A 20,589-nucleotide genomic window follows, 5' to 3' on the forward strand; every position below is an offset into this window, starting at 1 on the left:
TTCACTGACTCAACACTTTTACCCTCTTAAATCTGCTTATTGTACTTCTATCAGGCACAACAATGATCTTTCACCTCCCTCCCCACCTCGAATCTATGCAGACACATTTGACAGACCTCTCCCCCAAAAACTTTTAGAAATGGTTGTGTCATAGCTTCATGTTCATACCTCTCTACGGGTGCCCTGGTTCTGCTCAGTCTTCAGGAAGTTCAGAAGCACCTCCAGCAAAGTTGGGTACTTCCTGTATGGTTCCACCACATAACCAGTGCTGGCCACAAGCTGTCCCAGTGTCCAAAGAGCCACCTGGAAAGATCAAGCCCAGAGAAGATTAGTTTTGACTAGGGAATTTATGTCTCCTGATCCATCAGTCATTCAACTTCTGTAAAGCTTCTTTGAGCATTTTAGCATCACATGGCAAACCACAGTCCATGGTTTGAAAGCCTCTATAAAGAGTGTTTTTTAATAAGCATTAGTAAAGAAAGTGATAATCAACAATTTGTTAGAGACTCTGACTGCCATAATTGCCCTCTCTCAGAGATACAATTCGAACAGGCATTCAATTCAGAGAATCCAAGCCTACCAATAAAAACTGCTTCCTTTTTTTTTTCTTTTCCTTTAACAACTCTGTACTATGTCACAACAGACAGGCACTGCAATCCCTCACCTGTGTGCCACGAGTATTACCGTACACTCCACAAGAGAGACTTGAGTGATTTAAAGGTTCCTTTTAGCAGCTATGATGGGACACATGGATATCTCCTTACAGCTTTGGTCACAGCAGATGGCAACTTTAGTGCAGTTGTCAAAGACTTACTTGTCTTTTAGCCAGCAGAGAGGAGTCCTGTAGCATGTCCATAATTATAATGAAGAGCTCATCCACCCACTTCCTCATTTCCAGCCCACTGACCTATTGAAAGACAAAAATCAAAGTCCTTCATCTAGCATTGCCAAAAGCTTAACAACTGACAAGCATGGCAAAGAGGTACCTGCAGTATCCCTACCTGTGCAAGCTCCCCTATGGTAGCTAGGACATTGTTAATCACCCCTGGATTTGGATCTGGATCAGGATCCTTCAGTTTCACAATCAGTGCCTAGTAGGTGACAGAGGAACAAATTAGAATGTGTTCAGAAGACTGCGTGCTGTACATACAGTACTCAAAATTATCTTTCCTTTTGTTTATGCCTGAAATTGATTCCACAGGGGCTCAACTTGCATCACGGTGAGTATTTCAACAGTAAATGAAACTTTCATTTCACAAACTTTATGCAAATCCAGAATCAAGTTAGGCTACTCTGTCACATACATGCATTACTGTGGGTAACATCCACACCAATCTGTTTTTTTCCTGCTATGAAGAAGCAAAAGAACTGCAGCTCCTGAGGGTCATGTATCCATTTGCTATATCATCTCACTCCAAAGTCACCAGGAAACGTTCAGAGACTCTACCTTAAGGATAGGCTCCATATACGGACGAATGAGGCGTGGAGCATTAGAAACCAGGTGACCCAACATCCTGGCACTTTGCTCTTTAATCCTGCCAACGCCGCTGTGTTCCAGCTCTGTTAGAATCTGCAGAAAAGACAATGGAAGCATGAGAACAGGGAAAATAAAGGCAGGCAACAATTCTTTGGATTTCCTCCTCTCCTGTCCAATGACAACAGAAAGAAAAAACAATCTCAGCACTTGTAAAGGGTGTTCTACATTTACACTCCATCCAGTAATTTATGCCTAAATGAAACTAAAATTAATTAGCATAAAACTGAATAGATGGCTCCAAAATCATCTACACTTATGAAATGGTGCCATCCATTCACCTAAAAGAAACACAGAACATTCTTCCTCAATACAGATGGAAAGCACTCCAGCATGATGAATGTGGGGTGAAATAATGACTGCTATACTTTCCTTTCTAATACATCCTTATAGCTTCAGTCCAAACTTCTATCACTAAAAAGAATTCCTGAAACCTACTAAGCTCAGTAATAAATATTTTCCAAAGGGGAGATATTCCCCCCTCTCCCACACATTCACTACAGCTAGATAGCCCAGTTCTTTAACACCATCTTAGTCTCAATACCAACTACTCTATCTTCACTGCAGGCATCCCTCTTCATTACCTGGATTAACATCTTGCGCAGGAAAGGCATGACAAAAGCAGGGTTCATGCTGCTCAGGCGACCCACAGTACAGATGGCCAGCTCTCGGATTTCAAATACTTGATCATTCAGGGCCACAAAAAGAGCTTGCAAATTTTCCGCCTGGGCAAGGTGAGCATCAAATCGCTCATCCAGGGAAGCCAACACACAGAAACGTATATCAGGGTCTGCAAGAACACATTTGTTTCTCTTTAAATGTAGTAAAGTCCGGTTCTGATTATTGCCCTTATTCACAAACTGGCCTCAAAAATTCTCTACCACCTCGGGAAAACGCTGAGAGCTTCCCCAGCATGAGACACCACATCAGTGTTTTACACATGAGAAACAGGAAAATGCTGAGAGCTTCCCCAGCATGAGACACTACATCAGTGTTTTACACATGAGAAACAGGGTAGGTGAGCCCAACAGATTCAGTGCTACTCAGTACTGCCCCAATACCCAGATCAGCACAATGCCAACCTCTTGCACCTACAAGTGGCACATTCGGAAGCAGTGTGCAGAAAATGAACTCATCTCAGGTTACCATATTGCAACCGAAAGAATAAAAAAATCAAGTAGGAAGATTCAACAGAAGGGACCAATTCCTTCCCAAACTACAAAGTTGAAGGCCACGACACAGAACAGCAGCAAAAGAAGTCTCAGGGCTCTACCTAGTTCAAAGGATTACCAAGGGCACAGTTTGAGGATTTTACACTAGTGTTCTATTAATACCTCAAAAATCAAGGTCTGGGAAGAGAAATTGGGAGACCTTTTTAATTTGTAAAGAATGACAGCTCAAGTTACTGGCAATTATGTGCAAATCCTACCACAACCTTATTATCACGACCTGCTCACGTGCTAAAATTAACATGTGGTAGGAGAACCCTGTTCTCTGAACGCCACACTAACCTGGGTCGGTTATTCCAACAACCAGCAGTTTGCTGAGAACATCAGCCACAACCTGCACTGCCGTCTGACTGACCACATGGGCATGACCACTGATCAAGTGGATGGAAGGTGTGAGCAAGCGAGAGCAAGTGCGGGCTGCTTCCATCCGGATCTCCTTGTGTTCGCTGTTCAAGAAGTGGTCTGCACAGTGCCGAACAAACTGAGTCAGAGAGTGGCCTAGAAAGAAGAAGATGGGGAGTTTAACACAGGTTTACACCTCAATTACTGGTCTTACCAGGGAATAGCAGTTTAAAGAAAGTGCTCTCAGAGTTTTCCTGCTACTTGTACTCTACTCCAACGCAGCAGTGTTTATATCCCATACCCCTTGGCCCCCTGCTTCCTTATTTCATCTTACCTTCAAACTCAAAGCTACCCAGTGTACGAAGGGCAAGGGTGATGCTACCCACATCACTGGCCTCTGGGATGTTGGTGAGGCTAGGGGAGGCAAGCTGGTGGGCAAGGCCCTTTGGCATGCCTGGATGTCGCAGAGGCTTGTGCATTAGAACAAGGGAGAGCATTTTCAGCAGCCCATCCTGGATATCCTTCTTTAGCTGGGGGATCTGACGACTCAAGTCGTACAGCACAGCTGTTAGAGCAGGGCTGAGGGCAAGAAGCAGGCAGATAGTCATTACAACACAAACAATATGAGGTGCATATTTCACCCTTTTGTTTATGCCTTTGCCCATCAGAAGATAATTGTGTGCATTTACACATCACAGCAACATCTGCCAGCAGAGCATAAGGGCTCCTTGTGTGAACTCAGGCACATGAGATGACTTTCTTGTATGAACTTTGTCAATAAACCGGCGGGACTGCACCATACATTGCTACATTAGGCAATATTGCTAAAATACTGTTACAAATCTAAGTGATTCCTTATACTTGTGCTTTCTAGACACAAAGGCAACTAAATTCACTTCCAGACGGTAACATTAATCTAATCTAAACAGCTTTGTGCTACCTTTCTCCGTACTCTCCCATACTAACAGCTTCATGAGCTAGGATATTTTCAACAGGAACTGTCAGGTCCAAAGATGAAAGAAGCTAGGAGCAAATATTCAGTGCTTCAATTCTCCTTCCCAGCCAATTTGACATGGCAGAAACCTGCTGGCCTTCAGAGGCTTTCTAAATTTTTGCAGGCTGTTGCCAAATGTGTTTGAATAGTGGAAAGTAAAGGAGATTGCTTTTGAATTCACTAGCTGTTCTACAAAAAGTTTTCTTTACACAGAGACCAATGCTCTTAGTAACTCAACAGACACATTAACACTTAAAACATATTATTCTTCTGAAATAGCTATACTAATCTTCCAAAAGATCATTTAAAAGCAATAATCTTCCTTCTCAATCCGAAGTTTCAAGGTCTCATTCTGCATGGCCAACAATGCCATCCAGTGGCTAATAGAAAAATACGCTCCTGTGCCTTGTACTTACCTCAGGCCCACAGCCAGCATAGGTTCCAAAAGCTCTTTGATATCCTGCTGGATACTGGGTCCCATGGCTCGTGCCAGCATACTAATGCAGGTGAAGACTGTGGCATCAACCTGCACAGACTTCTGCCTCCTAGAAAAGGACCACATAAAAGTTAATTAAGAGGAGCTGCTATTTTTCAAACACCTTTCCTCATCCCGCTTCTGTGTTATCAGTCTTACAGAAATACCTCTGATTTTAATACAATAATTTGATCCCACATCACAAAAATTATACAAAGAACAGGTGTTTCAGTTTCTTCCTCTAACCTTCACATACTTACTTATGGGCAAAGTCCTTTGGTGGAAGAGCTGCTTTTATGATTTCAAGGACTTTTGGCAGGTAAGCTTGAAACTCAGACCTCACAGCCACAGAAAGCAAACCCAAGGCCTGGAAGGCTGCTGTTCGCTCCTTCTCCTTCTTCACACAGCTGAGAACGTGATTCATGGTGTCTGGAAGATACTGATCAGCTGCCCACAAGAGAGAACAATACAGATATTGGAACTCATTTAGGTTTATACAGTTGCATCACATTTGCAACTAAACCTTTACAAGTATAAAACCAGGGAACAGACATAGCCATATCAAATTTGCTGACGTGAGCAGTGGCAAACACATGTCACCATATAATAAAATTTTCAAAGCCCAGAAGGCTTTCTTCTTTTTTTTTTAAAAAGATCACCAAAATAAAAGAGCTATGAGAAAAAAACATCGCAACAGGTTCTATACACAAATAAGATCCAAGCATCTTGTTTTTATAGTGATTGATTGGAAATTTGGAATAATAACACAAAGTTTGTTCCAACCCACTTAGAGCAGCTTGGTGACTTGCCTCCAACTCTGATGCTCTCCTAAGCTTGCTTGATAAATCAACTGAGCTGCTTTAAAGCTGGCAGGTATTTCCCATTTTTACTTGATATTTGCTGGCACATGCAACAGAGAAAAAGGAAGACAACTCTGCTGATAATATTTGGGATATATTGAGTGGGAGCAAGAGAGCCAAGTTCAACCCTAACTCTGACATACTGAGGGAAAAAAAACCAAAAAGAAGGTTCTACCTCTTCTGGTATTGATCACAGAATTCAGACAATAGTTTGCAATCCATTTTCTTCATCAGAGCAACATTTTGGCATCAGATATCAAGTCACGCTTATTCATAAAAAAAAGACTGTCCTCCCACAGAGGAATTTGCTCATCTTACAAGCACCACATTTGTACTGCTGCATTGCCTGCACAAGCTCATCTGGACAAAAAGAGAGCTGGATAACTTCCAGCCCAATTTCAACAACACTTCTAACATCCAACCATCTGTCTTGTCACCTGTGAATGCTGAAGGACGGAAAGCTGCCAACCGTGGTAGCAGATTGAGAACTGTCATCTGGATCAAAGAATTTTTGCTGGTTCTGCACTTGAGAACCCACTGGCACACCTGAAAGGAGACAGATCGGGCTTTGAAGGATTGTCATTGGCAGTAATGCACAAATGTTTATTACCTAGGTGCTTTAAGGCATTCTACTGACATTTGGCTTCAGAGTCCATCAAAGATGGATAATTATGACTGCTTCCAAAGAAAGTAAATCACTTGCTCTAAGAGAGACAGTGACAAAGCCAGGATACATATAATTAGTGAGTTTTGATGCCTCAGTTCAATACTAGGCAGTATTGCCTGCTAAGTAAGGACATGGAGGACAATTGTTCTACAAGAACCAGTGTTGTGAATGTTGGTAGACAAGTTGAAGACCAAACACTTACTTGATCAAACTTCTCTTCCATTAGATCCCTGCAGCATCGACTTTCTACCAATGTAGACTTTGCTGGGACAGGTGAGGTTGCAAAACCCATGATTCCTTGGTGGGCACTGTACCCCAGAAGACCAGCCAAAGCATTTGACTGAGAGGGCTGAAGAGACTGGAAGCTAGTGAAGGGAGTGATGTGGCGAGGTTTGGTACTGAAGCCCATCAGGTCTTTGCAGTACTTGTCATGCACAAGCTGCTGCTGAGTGATCTCTTCCATCTCCTCTCTAAGGCGCTGGACAAAGTAGAAAAGCATGTTGTTGTTTTTGTTTGTTTTTTTTTTTTTTTTTTTTAAAAGTAGCTGAATAAGAGATTCCCAACACAGCGCTACCCAAATCTCCTGAGCAGCATCCTGTATAATTGATATCCAAATGGCTGTAAAACATCAACTAAGCAAAATCCAGCAAAACATGCAACAGAGACTCCTCATTCTACATAAAAATCTTTTTCATTATAATTAATCCAGTTAATAGCACTTTCCATCAGAGCTTAATACCTACTCAGCCCAAACTTGTCACTGCTATTTCTCTGACACATTTCAATTTGTAATAATCAATGCTCTGACTCCATGTTCAGATGACTTTTCAGCCCAACAACCCCATTTCAAACACAACGGGGTATTTCCACAGATTGCTGAGTTGCTACACATTGTCAATCAATCTGGCAACGAAAAGCAATAATCCCCATCTTGTTGATTTGCTCACCTCTCCCTCCATACTGCTGATTCTCACTAGCTCATTGAGGATCAGTAAGGCACCATGGATTCGGTCATCACGGTTCATTCCTTTCTCTTTGGCCAAAGTCTCATCAAAGCCCTTCTCAGCCTCTTCATATGTATGCTTGGGGGAGGGGGGGAAAAAAAAAAAAATCTCAGTGATCATGCAGAAACAAAGCCTGTGGAAATAAAGTAGTACTGCCTGTCAAGAGTTACTGATGTCCTGTAATTTTCCAAGACTAGCCACAAACTTGAACTGAGTAATAACAGAGTATAACGCTACAAAATTCAGATTCACCCAGAAGTTGTGGACTCTGCTGTAGAGTATTTTCAGCAGCACTAATCAAACAGCCAGTCAACCATGCTATGGTATAAACTTCATCAATATCTGCATCACATATTTGACTATGAGGAATCCAAGTTCACAACATTTGACTGCGCTGTCCAAACCTTATTTAATATTATGAAGCTTGAATCCATGTGACAACGGCAGCAAAGCTAAGGTTCAGACAAGAGAATTCTTACCTTTTTCACTCATGTTTTGTCTACACTAACAAAACCATCTGCTAGTAAGAGATGACAATAGATAAATGATTGCATGGCTGTAAAACTAGGTCAGTCTCAACAGCTGAAAATGAGCTGCAGATAGAGCAATGGATTCTTGATAGAGTTAAGTCTCTTGCTTACTTTTACAGTGGGCTAAAGGAACTACTCATTTTGTAAACCGTTATATTTTCAACCCCTTCAAGGGGAGGCAGTTTTCTACGGACATACTGACAAAGGTGACAGGTCCTTAGCTTAGACAGCTCTTCTAAAAACTGCCACTTGATCATTTGCATTGTGTTATGAGGAGCTGCTTCAAAACAAAGTTATTTTCTTACTCTGTACCACTGGGGCTTCTGCATCTCTTTTGGCTCCCGTTGAGTGGTGAGGATAAGGCAGGCTCTTAAGGCAGAAACAGCTCCCTCTCGGATGGCCTGTTTGGGATCCCACACAGCCACAAATATATTGTCAAAGAATGGCTGCACTTGTTGGAAGAAGAAGGTAGGCACGCTGATTGCCAGCTCACGCAGGACAAGAACCTGGAGGTGGGGAGAGAAACAGTAACAATCTGTGAGGATAAGCACCCATAGACAAACCTCCTAATTTTTAGACTGTAGTATCGTTTATTTAGACTGTCAAGGTCTGTGAGCCTGAGCAGTTTCCAGCTCCATACTTTTGCAGTTCCTAGCACAATGGTGTCTCAATCTTCTTTAGTGACTGGGTTAAGGTAGAAGCAATGAAGCAGTGCTATATCCGCCACAAGAGCATCATAGATTCTCAGACATGGACTGGCAGCCATTCTGACCCTGACCAAAGCTTTCCCACAGCTTTCTGTGTGCATCTCCTACCACTGCTAACTAATCCTAACGATTCTGTTCCAAGATAGGTGAAGACAAAGAAAGATCACTTACAGCTGCATGTCTTCGACCTTCATTCCTGTCAGCTCCCAGCCATTCCAGAGCTCGTTTCACCTCAAACTCCACATACTCAGCTGTGAAGGTGTCACCAGCCATTGCAAGCCGCCCGATAGCCTTGGAGGCCATCTCCATTACAACAGGGTCATTGGATGGCAAGAGGTTCCTCAGGTAGTTGGCAAACCTGCCGATACGGGTGGCGTTACCTCCTTCAACACCAATAAGGCTTGCTGTAGAGAAAGGGAGCAATGCTGTAGGTTCTCCCTAAGGGTCAGTGAGGCAGACAGTAGGTAGTCCCTGGATGAGAGTTAGTATTCCCTATCCATTCCTTAAAGATTCCCATTAACTCCTCCTAAACTGCAAATCCACAGAAAAAAAAAAATAATCAAGCAATAGGAAAGGGACACCATTCTTTCGAGCCTGAACTTGTTAAGTGGGCAGGAAAATGCATCCAGTAGCTTCACAGATTTTCCCCATTTTTAGTTTAATAAGAGAAAAAAAAAAAATCCACCCTGGGATCACAGACCCATTCCCAATAGAAAGGCATCCATCCACATGCAACTACTATGGCTGGTCCGCCTCAGTAGAGAAGTCAAAGACTGAATGGACCAAGGAAATTGCTCTCCCCCTGAGCCCTAGAGATGGTCTCTCCTGGCCAGGGTGGAGGCACATTGGCAGGCAGCAGTGTGGCAGAACCTTTCACTGCCGGTGCCTGGGTTGTACCTGCTCTGTAGATAAAGAGGCCATCAGTGTCCAGGGTTGTCAAGCCGGCACCTTTCAACAGCACTAAATTCACAGAAACAATTTTAAAGTGATACTGTCAGCTTAAAATCAGATGTTGTTAACAAAGATTTCTCTAGCTAAGGGACTGCCGCTGTCTTCAAACACGTTGGGATTGGATGATTATGTCTGTGAGCCTAAACCATAAGCACCTCCTATTTGGTTATTAAAGAAGTACCTGCTACAATACAGGCTACTCGCTTGAAAGGCAAAGTATTTATGCAAGCTGATTTCCCTAAGAGTCAAAACGCAGGCAGCTCTGCCATGTCACAGCAAAAGCACAACCAGAGCAACTGATGGAGCAGCTGATCAGAATCAAAGCAGAAGCTATGTGAGCCCCTCCCAGGGATGGAAGCTGCTGTTATTGAGCCAGGTAAATTTAAATAACAAGAATCAGTCTCCTCAGACAGAAGAGAGTTGAGAAAGTCAGCCCACCCTGATACATATAAATGGACAGCACAAACTGTTCTCAGCTGAGCTCAAGAACAGAATTTTCATGTGCTCAGCACTCACATTTGATGCTCGACTCCCAGAAGAGCTCGGGGCCCATTAAGCAGCAGGTTTTCAGCCACTCTCAGCACTCAGCAGCTCCCATGCTGACACTTACAGACAGATTTTCAGAGCCCAGCAACTAGCACGCACCCAGCGTACTAAGCAGTCAGACATAAGGCCCCGATTATAAAAGTTCATTCCTTTTGAAAATCTGTCCCTAAAGATAGATGCATGAAGAGAAAACTCACCAGAGGCATTAAACACTTTCACTCACCTATAGCCAGAATGCCACCCTTCCTTTCATTTGCATCAGAGCTAGAGACCAGCTCAAATATGTGATGGTTCAGCTGATCATAAAACCTGGTAGATTCTTCCTGACTCATCTGTAAAAGCAAAAAGTTCAAATCAGCTTTCAGCATTTTTTCCCTCCGTCCTGCCCCCGAAACCTCCATAAAGACAACACTTCTTAGGTCACTTAAACACAAAGAAATTAAATTAACCGTACGTTACAAACACAAAATAGTATCTCTTCTTTGTGCCCTAGACGTGTCAAGGTTATTTATTCTGGTGCTTGACCACCCATCTGCATCACCAACTCACTCACCTCTCCTACATGCTGGGACAAAGGTAAGCTCCCTGCTATGCCCCACCTCCTCTCTAAGACCAGCTTCCACATTTCAAAAATCTCCATCCCCAAAGTACCCAGCCCGTGCCCTACGCTCATACAATAAACAAGGATAAATTATCTCATTTGCAGCACTCACTTCGCGGAGCTCCATGGTGACATAATGTTGCAAGTCCTTGGCAGCTTTCGCCCTCGTCTCTTCACTGCGACTCTTCAAGCCATTGGCAAATTGTTGGAGAATGGACACAGTGCCCGACATGATGGCGGTATGTTGGGGCTCGGGGGCATCAAGTCCTGTAAGTTCTTCAGAGAGATACTTTTTTTTTACTGCTTTCAGCTATTGAAATCTCTGAGCTTCTTTCTTAATGCTGCCCCTCCTGCCTGTTTCCAAAACACACATCCTATTGCATGCAAGGATGCTGTGCCAGTAGAGCACAAAATTACAAGTAATGACTATATTCCTTAGGCCTTACAACCCTGTGATAAAACTGTACCACCACATAATATCTTGACCCCCAGCCTATTTGCTCTCTAGCTCCTCAAATACCAAAATATGCTCCAGCTGGTCAGGTGCCCGACCCCATGGTGATCTAATTCTAAATCAAGGGTCATGCAATAGCTGAAAAATAGCAGGGTCAGATTAGGGTTTACAATAACCCTACAGTAAGTAGGCACAATCATTCCCATGATTATATCATTATCATATCTGACTCCTTGAACACTTTTACACAAGTTTCTCCACAGAAATTCTAGTGTTATGCCAACACAAGGAAGACTCAGCACTCGGGGCCTGGCAAGTGTTACATTTTTTAGAGATGGGAAGCCTACTTATAGCAACATCAATCATTGCAACAGGATGTTTACCATCATAACATGTAACCAAACTTTCTCATGAGTCTTTCTTTATGTGGAAAATATTTTAGAGGCTTGACTCCCCCGATTTTCAGATTACATAAGCCCAACCCGAGCACTTGACAGAAGGGCCCACAGCGACACAAGGCACCAAAACTTCAGCTCCTTCTTCCCCAAATATCCCCCACGCGGTCACAAAGATCCACCGAGATTACAGCATGAGGCGGCTTCGGGGCTTCCCCGCGGCTGGGAGCCAGGAGAAGCTCCCCGGGACGACGACAGCAGCCTGTGGCTGCAGCCCCATCACCGCCGGCCGGGCTGCCCCTGCGCGGGAGTTCCCTCACAGCCGCCCTCACAGAGGGACGCGACAGCCGACGGGCGGGAACCGGCAGGCCTGAGCCCGCGGGGGATCCCGCCGCCGTCGCTCCACAGGCCGGGAGTGAGGGATGGGTGAGGCAGGGCAGGGCGGGCACCGCCGCCGGGGCGGGAGCGGGGCCTCTGGCGGCAACGCCGCGGGGGCGGGGGGGGGACTCGGGCAGGCTGGTCCGGGCGGGGAGCCGCGGCGCGGGGCCGAGGCGCCCGCGGGAGCGCCGGTGCCGCTGACAGGGCGCAAGGCGCCAGCCCGGCGGGCGCTGAGGCGGGAGCGCGCGGGGAGGGCCGTGACGGCGGGGCCGTGACGGGAGGTGAGGGGAAGGGGAAGGCGATGCTGAGGGGAGGCTCCGGAGCCGCACTCACCGCCTCCGCCCCGACCGCCGCCGGCTCCCCTGCTCCGGGCCCCGCGCCCTCCCCTCCCCCGCGCCTGCCGGACCGGCGAGCCGCTGCTGGCCAATAGCCTCCCAGAAGAACTTTGATAGGCACCGCCTCTGACCAGTAGAAAAAGAGCAAAAGGGAAGGAGCGCTCGCAGCTCCGCCCCTTCTCCCGAGGAACCGCAAGGAGCTACCGTAGCCTTCCAGCCAATCATCAAGCCAGTCAGGAGCGAGTGGCAGTAGAGTTGGCCACTGGAAAGGCTGAGCGTGCTCGATTGGTGAAAAGTCCGCGCTAGGCCCACCTTCCAGACGCCGGCTGGCTTCCGCCCTTCCGTCAGGCCTGTGCGCTCTGTGCGCATGCGTGGAGGGAGCCGCGCGGTGCAGTGCCGCGCCCCGTGTGCGTCGCTGAAATGTGTCCGGCTGCCAATGACAGGAGCAAGGGCAGCCGGGGCCACGCCCGGCTGTAGGCACTCCGTTGCCGTAGTGGCGCGTATAGCAGTGCTGGTGTGTGCTTCAGAGTGACCCCTCGCAGCCGCGCGTGACGACGGGGACCATTTAATGTTTACACCAGGCGCCGGGAGGTGCCGGCGGGTCGCTGGGGCGCCGCTCTGGTACGCGATCCTCCGCGGAACCCCCTGCGCGAGGCCGTGGGGGCGCGGGGGGGGCGGTGAGGAGGGGCGGGAGCGGCCGTTGGGCGCAGGCGCGCGGCAGGCCGGCGGTCGGGGCGCGCGGGGCGCTGGCGGTCGGGGCGCGCGCGCGCGGCGGGGCGGGCGCCCGTCAAGCGGGTAAGGGCGGCGCGCGCCTCCCCCCTCAGGCGCTGCCCGCGCGGCCATGGCGGCGGCGCCCGCTCCTCGCTGGGCCCCGCGGCGGCGGCGGCGGCCAGGCTAACCCGCGGCCCTTCCCGTTCTAGGTGCTGCTGCTGTGAGACGGGGCGGCGGGGAGAGCATGGGGCCGGGAGACCTGGCGCAGAAGATCAGCATTAGCGCCGAGAGCCCCCGGGGGAGCGAGAGGAACGACGCCGGCGCCGCGTTGGCGGGCGCTGAGAGGGTCCCCCCCGGCACCTGGAGGCAGAAGTGTGCGGCCTATGTGCTGGCGCTCAGACCTTGGAGTTTCAGTGCCTCCCTCACGCCCGTGGCCCTCGGCAGCGCTCTGGCGTACCGGGCCGAGGGAGCGCTAGACCCAGGGCTGTTGGTGGGAAGCGCTGTGACCGTCCTGGCTGTGCACGGAGCCGGCAACTTGGTGAATACCTACTACGACTTCTCCAAAGGCATCGATCACAAGAAGAGTGATGACAGGACTTTGGTGGACCAGATTTTGGAGCCTCAGGATGTAGTCCGGTTTGGAGTCTTCCTTTATACTGTGGGCTGTATCTGTGCTGCTGGGCTCTACGCTGTCTCAACGCTCAAGCTGGAGCACCTGGCCCTGATTTACTTTGGAGGACTTTCCAGCTCCTTCCTTTACACTGGAGGTAAGTGCTGTGTCCCGTTTGCTGTGAATCTGAATGTGAACGTGACAGAATTAGCTGACTTGTCAAGGGTTTCTAGAACACGCAATTGATCTGTCTAGTTAACGGCTGTAAAAATATTTGGTGGTATTTCCTGCAGTACTGGTACCTAAACTTGTATTCTTTGCCATTGATTGTTGTGGGAAGGTATGGGAAGAGGCATGCTAAGTTTTTCAGTTGGAAAGTGGTGTTGAGACATTGTTATTTACAGATATGGCTTTAGGTGCTCATCAGAACTATTGCTGAAACGCTTCATGATGTGTATCTCGTATCCTTCAGCAGTATAGCTCACTGCATATTTTCTTTTCCATTGGTGGAACCTGTTACTTTGTTTTGGAGTGTTTTGTTGTTATTCTCTAGCTGGAGTTTCATTGTGAATGCAGAACAGTTTGTGTTTGTTCTTAATAAGAGGAGGACATTTTCATTGTTTTCCTGTGTTGAGGAGATACAAACATAATTATTAGGAAAAGAAAAACAAACTCGGTGTCAAACTGTCAAATTTTCAAACAGTTATGTTAGTTTCCTTGAAAGAATCTTGTCAGTTTTGTGTTTTGTTCTGAGCATTTTATATATTTCTTCAGGATCAGGATCATCATGCATGATCACACTAAAGAGTACCTTATTTCTATAGATTTCTGCAGAAATAGGTACTTCTAGGTGTGAAGATGGGTGTTAGAACCTGGCCCTTAGTTTCTGTTGCATTGTTTGACTGAAGAAATTCAGAAGCTGCATTTCCTTTATTATCTTTGGAAAAAGAGAAAATACGCTTCTCGGCCATAGCTACATGTGCGTTGGTCATTTTACAGTATTTCTGTGGGAAGGGCTGATCTATTTATTATCCGTTCTCTTCTGTCATTTGAGTTGTTTGATGATGCTTCATTTTATTCTTGTGTCTTGCCACAGGAATTGGATTTAAATATGTTGCGCTTGGAGACGTGGTGATCCTGATCACCTTTGGGCCCCTGGCTGTCATGTTTGCCCATGCTGTGCAGGTTGGTTACCTGTCTGTCTCACCACTGCTCTACGCTATCCCACTAGCTCTCAGTACTGAGGCTATCCTGCACAGCAACAACACACGAGACATGGAGTCTGACCAGCAGGCGGGTATTGTCACCTTGGCTATCCTCATCGGCCCTGCGTTCTCCTATATTCTCTACACCGTGCTGCTCTTCTTGCCCTACCTGATTTTCTGTGTGCTGGCCACACGCTATACCATCAGCATGGCATTGCCGCTACTCACCATCCCGATGGCATTTTCACTGGAAAGGCAGTTTCGGAGTCAGAGCTTCAACAAAATTCCTCAGCGGACAGCCAAACTCAATCTCCTCTTGGGGCTTTTCTATGTTTTTGGTATTACACTAGCACCAGCCGGTGCTCTGCCCAAACTGTAACGAGAGCTGTAGAGTCAGGCCTCGCAATTCAGTATTAATGCTGATTAACAGTGGATGATGTGGGTAGATGACCCATTATGGACAGTGGGAAGAATGGAGAGACCGTCTTGAGCTGTTGATTGTCTGTGAATTTTATCATTTCTGGTCTTGGTTAGCTTGTACAACAGACTTTAAAATGATTTGTCAGTTCTTCGGAAGGGATGAACTGTGCAGCTTTGCTTCAGGGGAGCAAGGCGACATGAGGACAAGGAAACGTTTAAAGAACCTCATCCTTCTGCCACTGAATTCTTTCACTGTCAAGTCGCTGAAAGTAAGATTGAGCCTCAAATACAAACTCTCTGTTCCCTTCACAAGCACAGTGATTGCTCTTATGACTCCTTTTCTTACCATGGTGAAGGAGTCCAGTGGCTCCTGTGTGGTAAACAGAAAACACTGCCAAATGTTTAGCATCACAACGATGTAGGTGTTATTACTTCACTCTCTTGTGAGCGTAGTTCATCTTCATCTGTTGTATGTTTTAATTTTTGTTAGGGTTTTTTTTTCCTAGGCAGACTTTGAGCTTTTATTTCCAAGCCCCCTGAAATGCACTAGATACTAATTCATTAACTGTTGCTTCTGCTTGGTCCTTATACTCTAGACATTTCAAAGTTATGTATCTCGGTGGGACGTTGGTGCTAAAATGGAGCACAAATAGCCCACTGCACAAACTTTAAGCCAAAACCAGTAAATTTCTGTTCTGCTACAAAAGCTGAAGCTGTAAATGCAAATCATGCAACTGAAAAGCCCTCAATGCATAGAAAACCAAGTGGTTTCCATTTTTGCATTTGCTTAGAATTTACTCTCTGAAATGACAGTCTTGGAGTTAAGGGGGAGCTGACTGACAGACAGACTGCCAGATTTCTCTGCCGGGATATGGATTAATGGATACATGACTGGAAGAACAAATTCTTAGTTTAAAAAAAAAAAAAAATTTTTTTCTATTGTTGTTCTCTGTTTATTTAAAGGCCCAGAGTATTACAGTCAAATGTCTTATTATAAGAAGCCCAGTTGAGCAAAGGAGAAAGATACAGGGTTAGAAGAAAGAAATCAGGATTATTGCATTGGCTCTGCATAAAAATTAGGACTGGAGACAGGAAGAAACCATTTTTGTTAACAAGATTTTTCCTAATAGAGTCCAGAGTTTGTGTGACTGAATCACATTTAAATGTTAAGTTAGCTCTGAAGTGAAGTTCCCCACCTGTTTTCCCCCCTTGCACCTTCGGGTATTGTTTTTCTTTTTCTCCTGCAGATCTTGCCACTTGATATTCATGTGGCCATTTGGAGAACAGATTGTTTCAGCAATTACGTAGCAGTGTGAAAAATATGCCAAACACAACTGGGAAAAAGTGTGACTTCCAGTGCAAAGATAAATTTGATCCATACCATGTTACTCAGTGGCAACTGAATTCTCTTCTGCGTTGAAGAAAAAGTATTTGTTTCCTGTATGCAGGGTTTTGGTGAAAAGTTTGTTTACAGGAGTCGTGGAGAACTTCAGAGGAATTGATACAGGTGTTGAACTAGAGCTGCTGGTGCCTGGAGCACAATCTTGCTTTTGAACCAGGTGGGAGTGTGCTAACCACTATATGAAGGGCTTTTAAACAGGAGCAATAAACTAGCAATAAACTTGCATGGTGTTATCCTGCATCTGTCATAGGTAAGTTACACCCTTGTGGTGTAATATTAGTGGATTGTACTGACAGAGTAAAGCTGAGTTGATGGTACAAGATGACATGGTGTAGCTATTTAAGTAACTTTTTTTGGCTTCATGTTATCCAGTGTTAGCCAGCTGTTGGTCTCCTGCTTTACAGCTGAACTGTAGTCAATGGAAAGGATTCTTTGCAGGCTTATTTTATGAGCCGCAGTTTCGTCTTTTATTAAAATTGGGCAAATGATCTCTTTAATCTGACTAGGCACAAGACGAGAGGAGATGGACTTCAGCAACTGTGTGCTGCTTTCTACAGCAAAATACTTGTTTAGATTAGAAACATGAGGAGAAAATGCAAAAGTTCAGCTCAGCTGGATGGAGGGAGATATCCAGAAGGTTTTGGAAACTGTTTTCAATACAGACATACACAACACAGTATCTACTGTTACTTCTTTGTGGACCTACAGAATAAAGAAGAGCCTGGCTCAGAGACCCACTTCATTTTTCTGCAAAGCAAAAGCTTTTCTAGGGATATGGACTGAGCTGGTGAATCTGTTAACCTTGCAATTGGGGATACATGGGTTTACTAGGTTAATCTCAGCATGGCTTTGTTGCTACCCTTTGTAGCAGCTGTGTGCTTTATTTTATGATAGCTTGTTTTTGTATAGCTATCATTTTAAAAGAATGGATAGTTATCTCTTTTCTGCTCCTTTTACATAAACTAGAGTACTCAAGCTAAATTCCTTAAAGTAATTAATACGTGGCTCATATCTTTGATAACTGTAATTGTAATGATGGAAAGATCTAGGATATGATCATTGGTGGAGTAGTGTAGGTAACTCTAGTTGTATCTAGGCCACCCTTTACTAGCAGGAAAAAGCCCTGTGTAGGATGTCTGCTTACTGCTGGAAAGGACCAGTGCTTTTTGTTACAGAGATGAAGGAAGAGCTCACTAGTACATGTATATGTTTGTGGAACGCTTTTCAAGGTGAGGGGGATTCAAAGCATTTTAATGGTAAGAATAAGAGGAAAATACGGTAATTCCTTACTAGCAGATGCTGGTTGCCTCCAATTCCCTGTCTGTGAAAAACAATATCATTCCAGGTTCTTAAGGATATTAATAATAAATAACACATTCTTCACCATGGCTTTGAGGAAGTCATTTAACTTCTCTGTGTCTCAGAAAACAGCTAATTTTTGCCTACCTCACAGGGATGCTGAGCCGACATCATCATCATAGAGAGCTTTGAAAGTAAAAAGTGCTTTATCTCTGTGTGCTTGCCAAAAAGCGTGTTAGTACTAGAAAACATTTTAGGTATGAACTAACCTAACAGGTGACTTAACCAATGCAAATAGACCAAAATAATCTCCACATAGACATTGAGTGGTAAGAGAGGTTCCTTTATTGGTTTGTTTTGTGATGAGGATGCTGGGTCTCTTTTCCCTACCCCTCTCCTCGCTCTCCCATGCTACTTTCCCTGAATATAAACTTTTTAAACTTCTTTCAGGTCCCTCTTGATGAGCTGTGTTGCAATGTGATGAGCCTACACTGGTAGATGAACAGATCGTAGCCCATCTGTTAATGTGTCCTAAAGCACCTCCTGGCCTTTCTTCTTATCTAATAAAGTGTCTGAATGTTATTCTGTTAATTATACTGTGTTTGATTATTTTATATCACTCCGATTGTATTTTTGCACATGTATTAGAGCATCTTCCTGGAAGAAGGAGGGTCTTTGTCTGCTGTGTTTATAGTATAAGTGCATGAAAGATGGTACTTTTTTTTGTGTAAGAGTCCTTTTATGAATCACATAGTCCTGTCCGTCTATATGATCGGGTAAAAAGTTCAGTAGCAGTGATCATCTCATACTAATGGCAGACTTCAGAGTAGTTTCAGTGTTTTCATCAATGAGCAGAATTTTCTTTGATGCAGTTTTCCGTGCCATGTACTGTTCAGCATTTGTAAGGAGGTTTCAGCTGAACTTTTAATCTTTTTAATAAAGATGGACTTTTTCATCCTCACCTGTGTGGTCTGCCATTCTTCCAGTGCCATGGTCTCTGCTCCTGACTTGTAATGATTTTATTTGCTCCATAGTACTGTGACAGCATAACGCCTCCCCCGTGTGTGTCATAAATGAGCCTAAAGCATGGTTTGAAGTTTTCCTGTCTTGGCCACTGGTGCACTCTACTGTACAAATGCATGTACAATTAGCTTAAGGAAACTAAGAAGTCTTATTTGTCTTACATGCTTTCTGGCTATCTTTTTTTTTTTTTATATGTGGTTAAAGTGGTTTGAACAGTCTATAGAGACCTCTTGGCTGTGCTACCTCTATTGTCTGTGATGCACATAGCTGAAAACAGATACAAAGAAGACTTGATGTGTGAGGAATTTGTGAAGCATGATTATTTCCGTTTTTGCTTCTAGTTTAAAATCCATCTGAGTAGGAGAGAATGAAAGACGTTCCTTCAGTAAAGTGTAGTGACTACAAACCATTGTGGAGCTAATGCTTTTACCTGCAACACTATCTTACTATCATTGTCTGCTTTGAAGTGATTTACTGTTTGGGTTTGCAGGGCATTCTATGATTCTAAGACAGCTAGGCTTGGGAAATATTTTTCAGCCTTTTTGAGGTGCAGAGTGGGCCCCAAGGTCATAACATTTGGAGATAATTTTAGAGGATAAAATGCGGAATAGCATGGCATCTAGATACACATGGGCTCTACTCAAGGATCCTCCCAAAGAAATTTGATAAAGCTCTTCTCTTGAATCTGCAGAAACCAGTCTGCTGAGTATCCTTTAGCAAGACAGCAAGTTGAGTGTTTTGTTACTATTGTAATTGTTCTGCACTTGCTCTTAAAACACACTCTAATGCTTTGTCCTGGTAGCAGGCAGAGTCTATTAGTAGTCAGCTTAAACTCATTATAAAGAAACTGGACCTCTAGTAGAAAACGTTTAGATATTTGAAATTCATGCAACATTGAACACCTTCTTGTCCGGTGCCTGTCTAGGTGGAGGCTGTAATTCTGATTGTCCACAGATGGCAGCATTGCTCTTCCAGCACTGCTGCAGCACCCTGTGGTACCTGTGCCCTAGGCTGGGAGATCCTTTGCCAGGCAGACAAGGGCCACTGCAGAGCCCTAGGATTGTCCTGATACCTTTGACCTTGTTCCACAGTCTAAAAAAACTCATTCCCCGTGACAAAAGTGGTGGACCAGGTTCTGGTATTGCTGCTCCTCTGCTGTTCTACGGGGTTGATCCAGAATCCTAGGTCCACTTTTTACTGAGTGGCAAAAGGTTTTATGCAGCAGACTAGACTATATTGTTATTGGACAAGGAAGGAGGGGTGTCCGTCCTGCATTTATGGTTTTAGGGGTTGCGCAGGCTCAGGTCACTGCATTGGTCAGCACATCCTTCTTATTTGGGAGGATTTTTTCACAGCCATGACAGCTAGGAGTTTTTTGGGGTGTTTTTCCCCTCTCCAGCCAGTGGATCAAAAATCTTCAGGACAGTGGAGAAAGGAGACTTTCCAGATATGTACTTAAAACTACCTCATTTTTTGTCTCTACAGGAATTCATGTTAGCTGTGTTTGCAAGATTTTTTAGTATTTGTCTGGCTGTACCTCAATGGGTCTCCTCAGATGTAAGGAAACTTGGAAGGTGAATAGCTGCAGATTAATTTCTAATGTGCACATAATGTCTGGACAGATGCTTCTGGCCCAGGCAGGTAATGGCAGAAACAGGCATTTGAAGAAAGCCAGTCAGCTCTTACATTTTTAAAGCCTTTGCTGATGACTTAATAAGCTTATTCTGGTCCGATGCTGAGTGCTGAGCTTTCAAAAGAGTGTGGGCAAACTGTGCATCATGGGTAGTACACTCGTGGGGAAAAAAACGCAGTGTCTGCACACTCTATGAGATGTACTTCTGTTCAGTCAATTGCTTTTAACATATCTTGAATCGCTGTTGGAACATCTTAATACTTTTATAGTGTTTTTAGAAGCTT

At 44.9% G+C, this 20,589-nt stretch overlaps 3 protein-coding genes across 4 annotated transcripts in view; 1 reads left to right on the forward strand and 2 right to left on the reverse strand.

Annotated features, from left to right (window-relative positions):
- The window catches only part of MTOR (mechanistic target of rapamycin kinase), a 61,939-nt gene extending 55,959 nt beyond the window's left edge, over positions 1-5,980 (reverse strand). For both annotated transcript variants that reach the window (XM_050909241.1, XM_050909242.1), the window contains exons 1-10: positions 5,872-5,980; positions 4,835-5,021; positions 4,516-4,644; positions 3,440-3,684; positions 3,046-3,261; positions 2,119-2,324; positions 1,448-1,570; positions 1,002-1,091; positions 815-907; positions 169-303 (exon numbers count right to left, since the gene is read on the reverse strand). In XM_050909241.1, the coding sequence (XP_050765198.1) occupies positions 169-303; positions 815-907; positions 1,002-1,091; positions 1,448-1,570; positions 2,119-2,324; positions 3,046-3,261; positions 3,440-3,684; positions 4,516-4,644; positions 4,835-5,021; positions 5,872-5,929 (1,482 nt within the window). In that variant the 5' untranslated portion in view covers positions 5,930-5,980. The remainder of the gene's footprint in view (positions 1-168; positions 304-814; positions 908-1,001; positions 1,092-1,447; positions 1,571-2,118; positions 2,325-3,045; positions 3,262-3,439; positions 3,685-4,515; positions 4,645-4,834; positions 5,022-5,871) is intronic.
- Positions 5,981-6,129: 149 nt separating this feature from the next.
- LOC127024920 (serine/threonine-protein kinase mTOR-like) lies at positions 6,130-10,672 on the reverse strand. The gene is made up of 8 exons (XM_050909660.1): positions 10,553-10,672; positions 10,063-10,171; positions 9,240-9,302; positions 8,514-8,746; positions 7,941-8,141; positions 7,049-7,183; positions 6,304-6,579; positions 6,130-6,138 (listed from the first exon to the last, which is right to left on the reverse strand). The coding sequence occupies exons 1-8, from the start codon at positions 10,670-10,672 to the stop codon at positions 6,130-6,132; spliced, it is 1,146 nt and encodes a 381-aa protein (XP_050765617.1).
- A 2,285-nt stretch (positions 10,673-12,957) lies between these two features.
- Positions 12,958-18,610, forward strand: UBIAD1 (UbiA prenyltransferase domain containing 1). The gene is made up of 3 exons (XM_050909554.1): positions 12,958-13,480; positions 14,420-15,217; positions 18,100-18,610. Exons 1-2 carry the CDS (start codon positions 12,958-12,960, stop codon positions 14,905-14,907), a joined length of 1,011 nt encoding a protein of 336 aa, XP_050765511.1. The 3' UTR covers positions 14,908-15,217; positions 18,100-18,610.
- Positions 18,611-20,589: the final 1,979 nt, after the last annotated feature.

This window comes from Gymnogyps californianus, chromosome 21, assembly GCF_018139145.2.
Source record: "Gymnogyps californianus isolate 813 chromosome 21, ASM1813914v2, whole genome shotgun sequence".
In the NCBI taxonomy this organism is placed as follows: Eukaryota; Metazoa; Chordata; class Aves; order Accipitriformes; family Cathartidae; genus Gymnogyps; species Gymnogyps californianus.

Bases quoted from the DNA above. Each gene is read 5' to 3' on its own strand.
- LOC127024920 (XM_050909660.1), bottom strand. From the start codon at position 10,672: ATGTCGGGCACTGTGTCCATTCTCCAACAATTTGCCAATGGCTTGAAG. The intron at 8,747-9,239 runs GTACAACCCAGG...CTTTCTCTACAG, and splicing joins CCTCTTTATCTACAGAGCAG to CAAGCCTTATTGGTGTTGAA. The intron at 6,580-7,048 runs GTGAGCAAATCA...TACTTTGTCCAG, and splicing joins TCAGCAGTATGGAGGGAGAG to CGCCTTAGAGAGGAGATGGA.
- UBIAD1 (XM_050909554.1), top strand. From the start codon at position 12,958: ATGGGGCCGGGAGACCTGGCGCAGAAGATCAGCATTAGCGCCGAGAGC. The intron at 13,481-14,419 runs GTAAGTGCTGTG...GTCTTGCCACAG, and splicing joins CTCCTTCCTTTACACTGGAG to GAATTGGATTTAAATATGTT.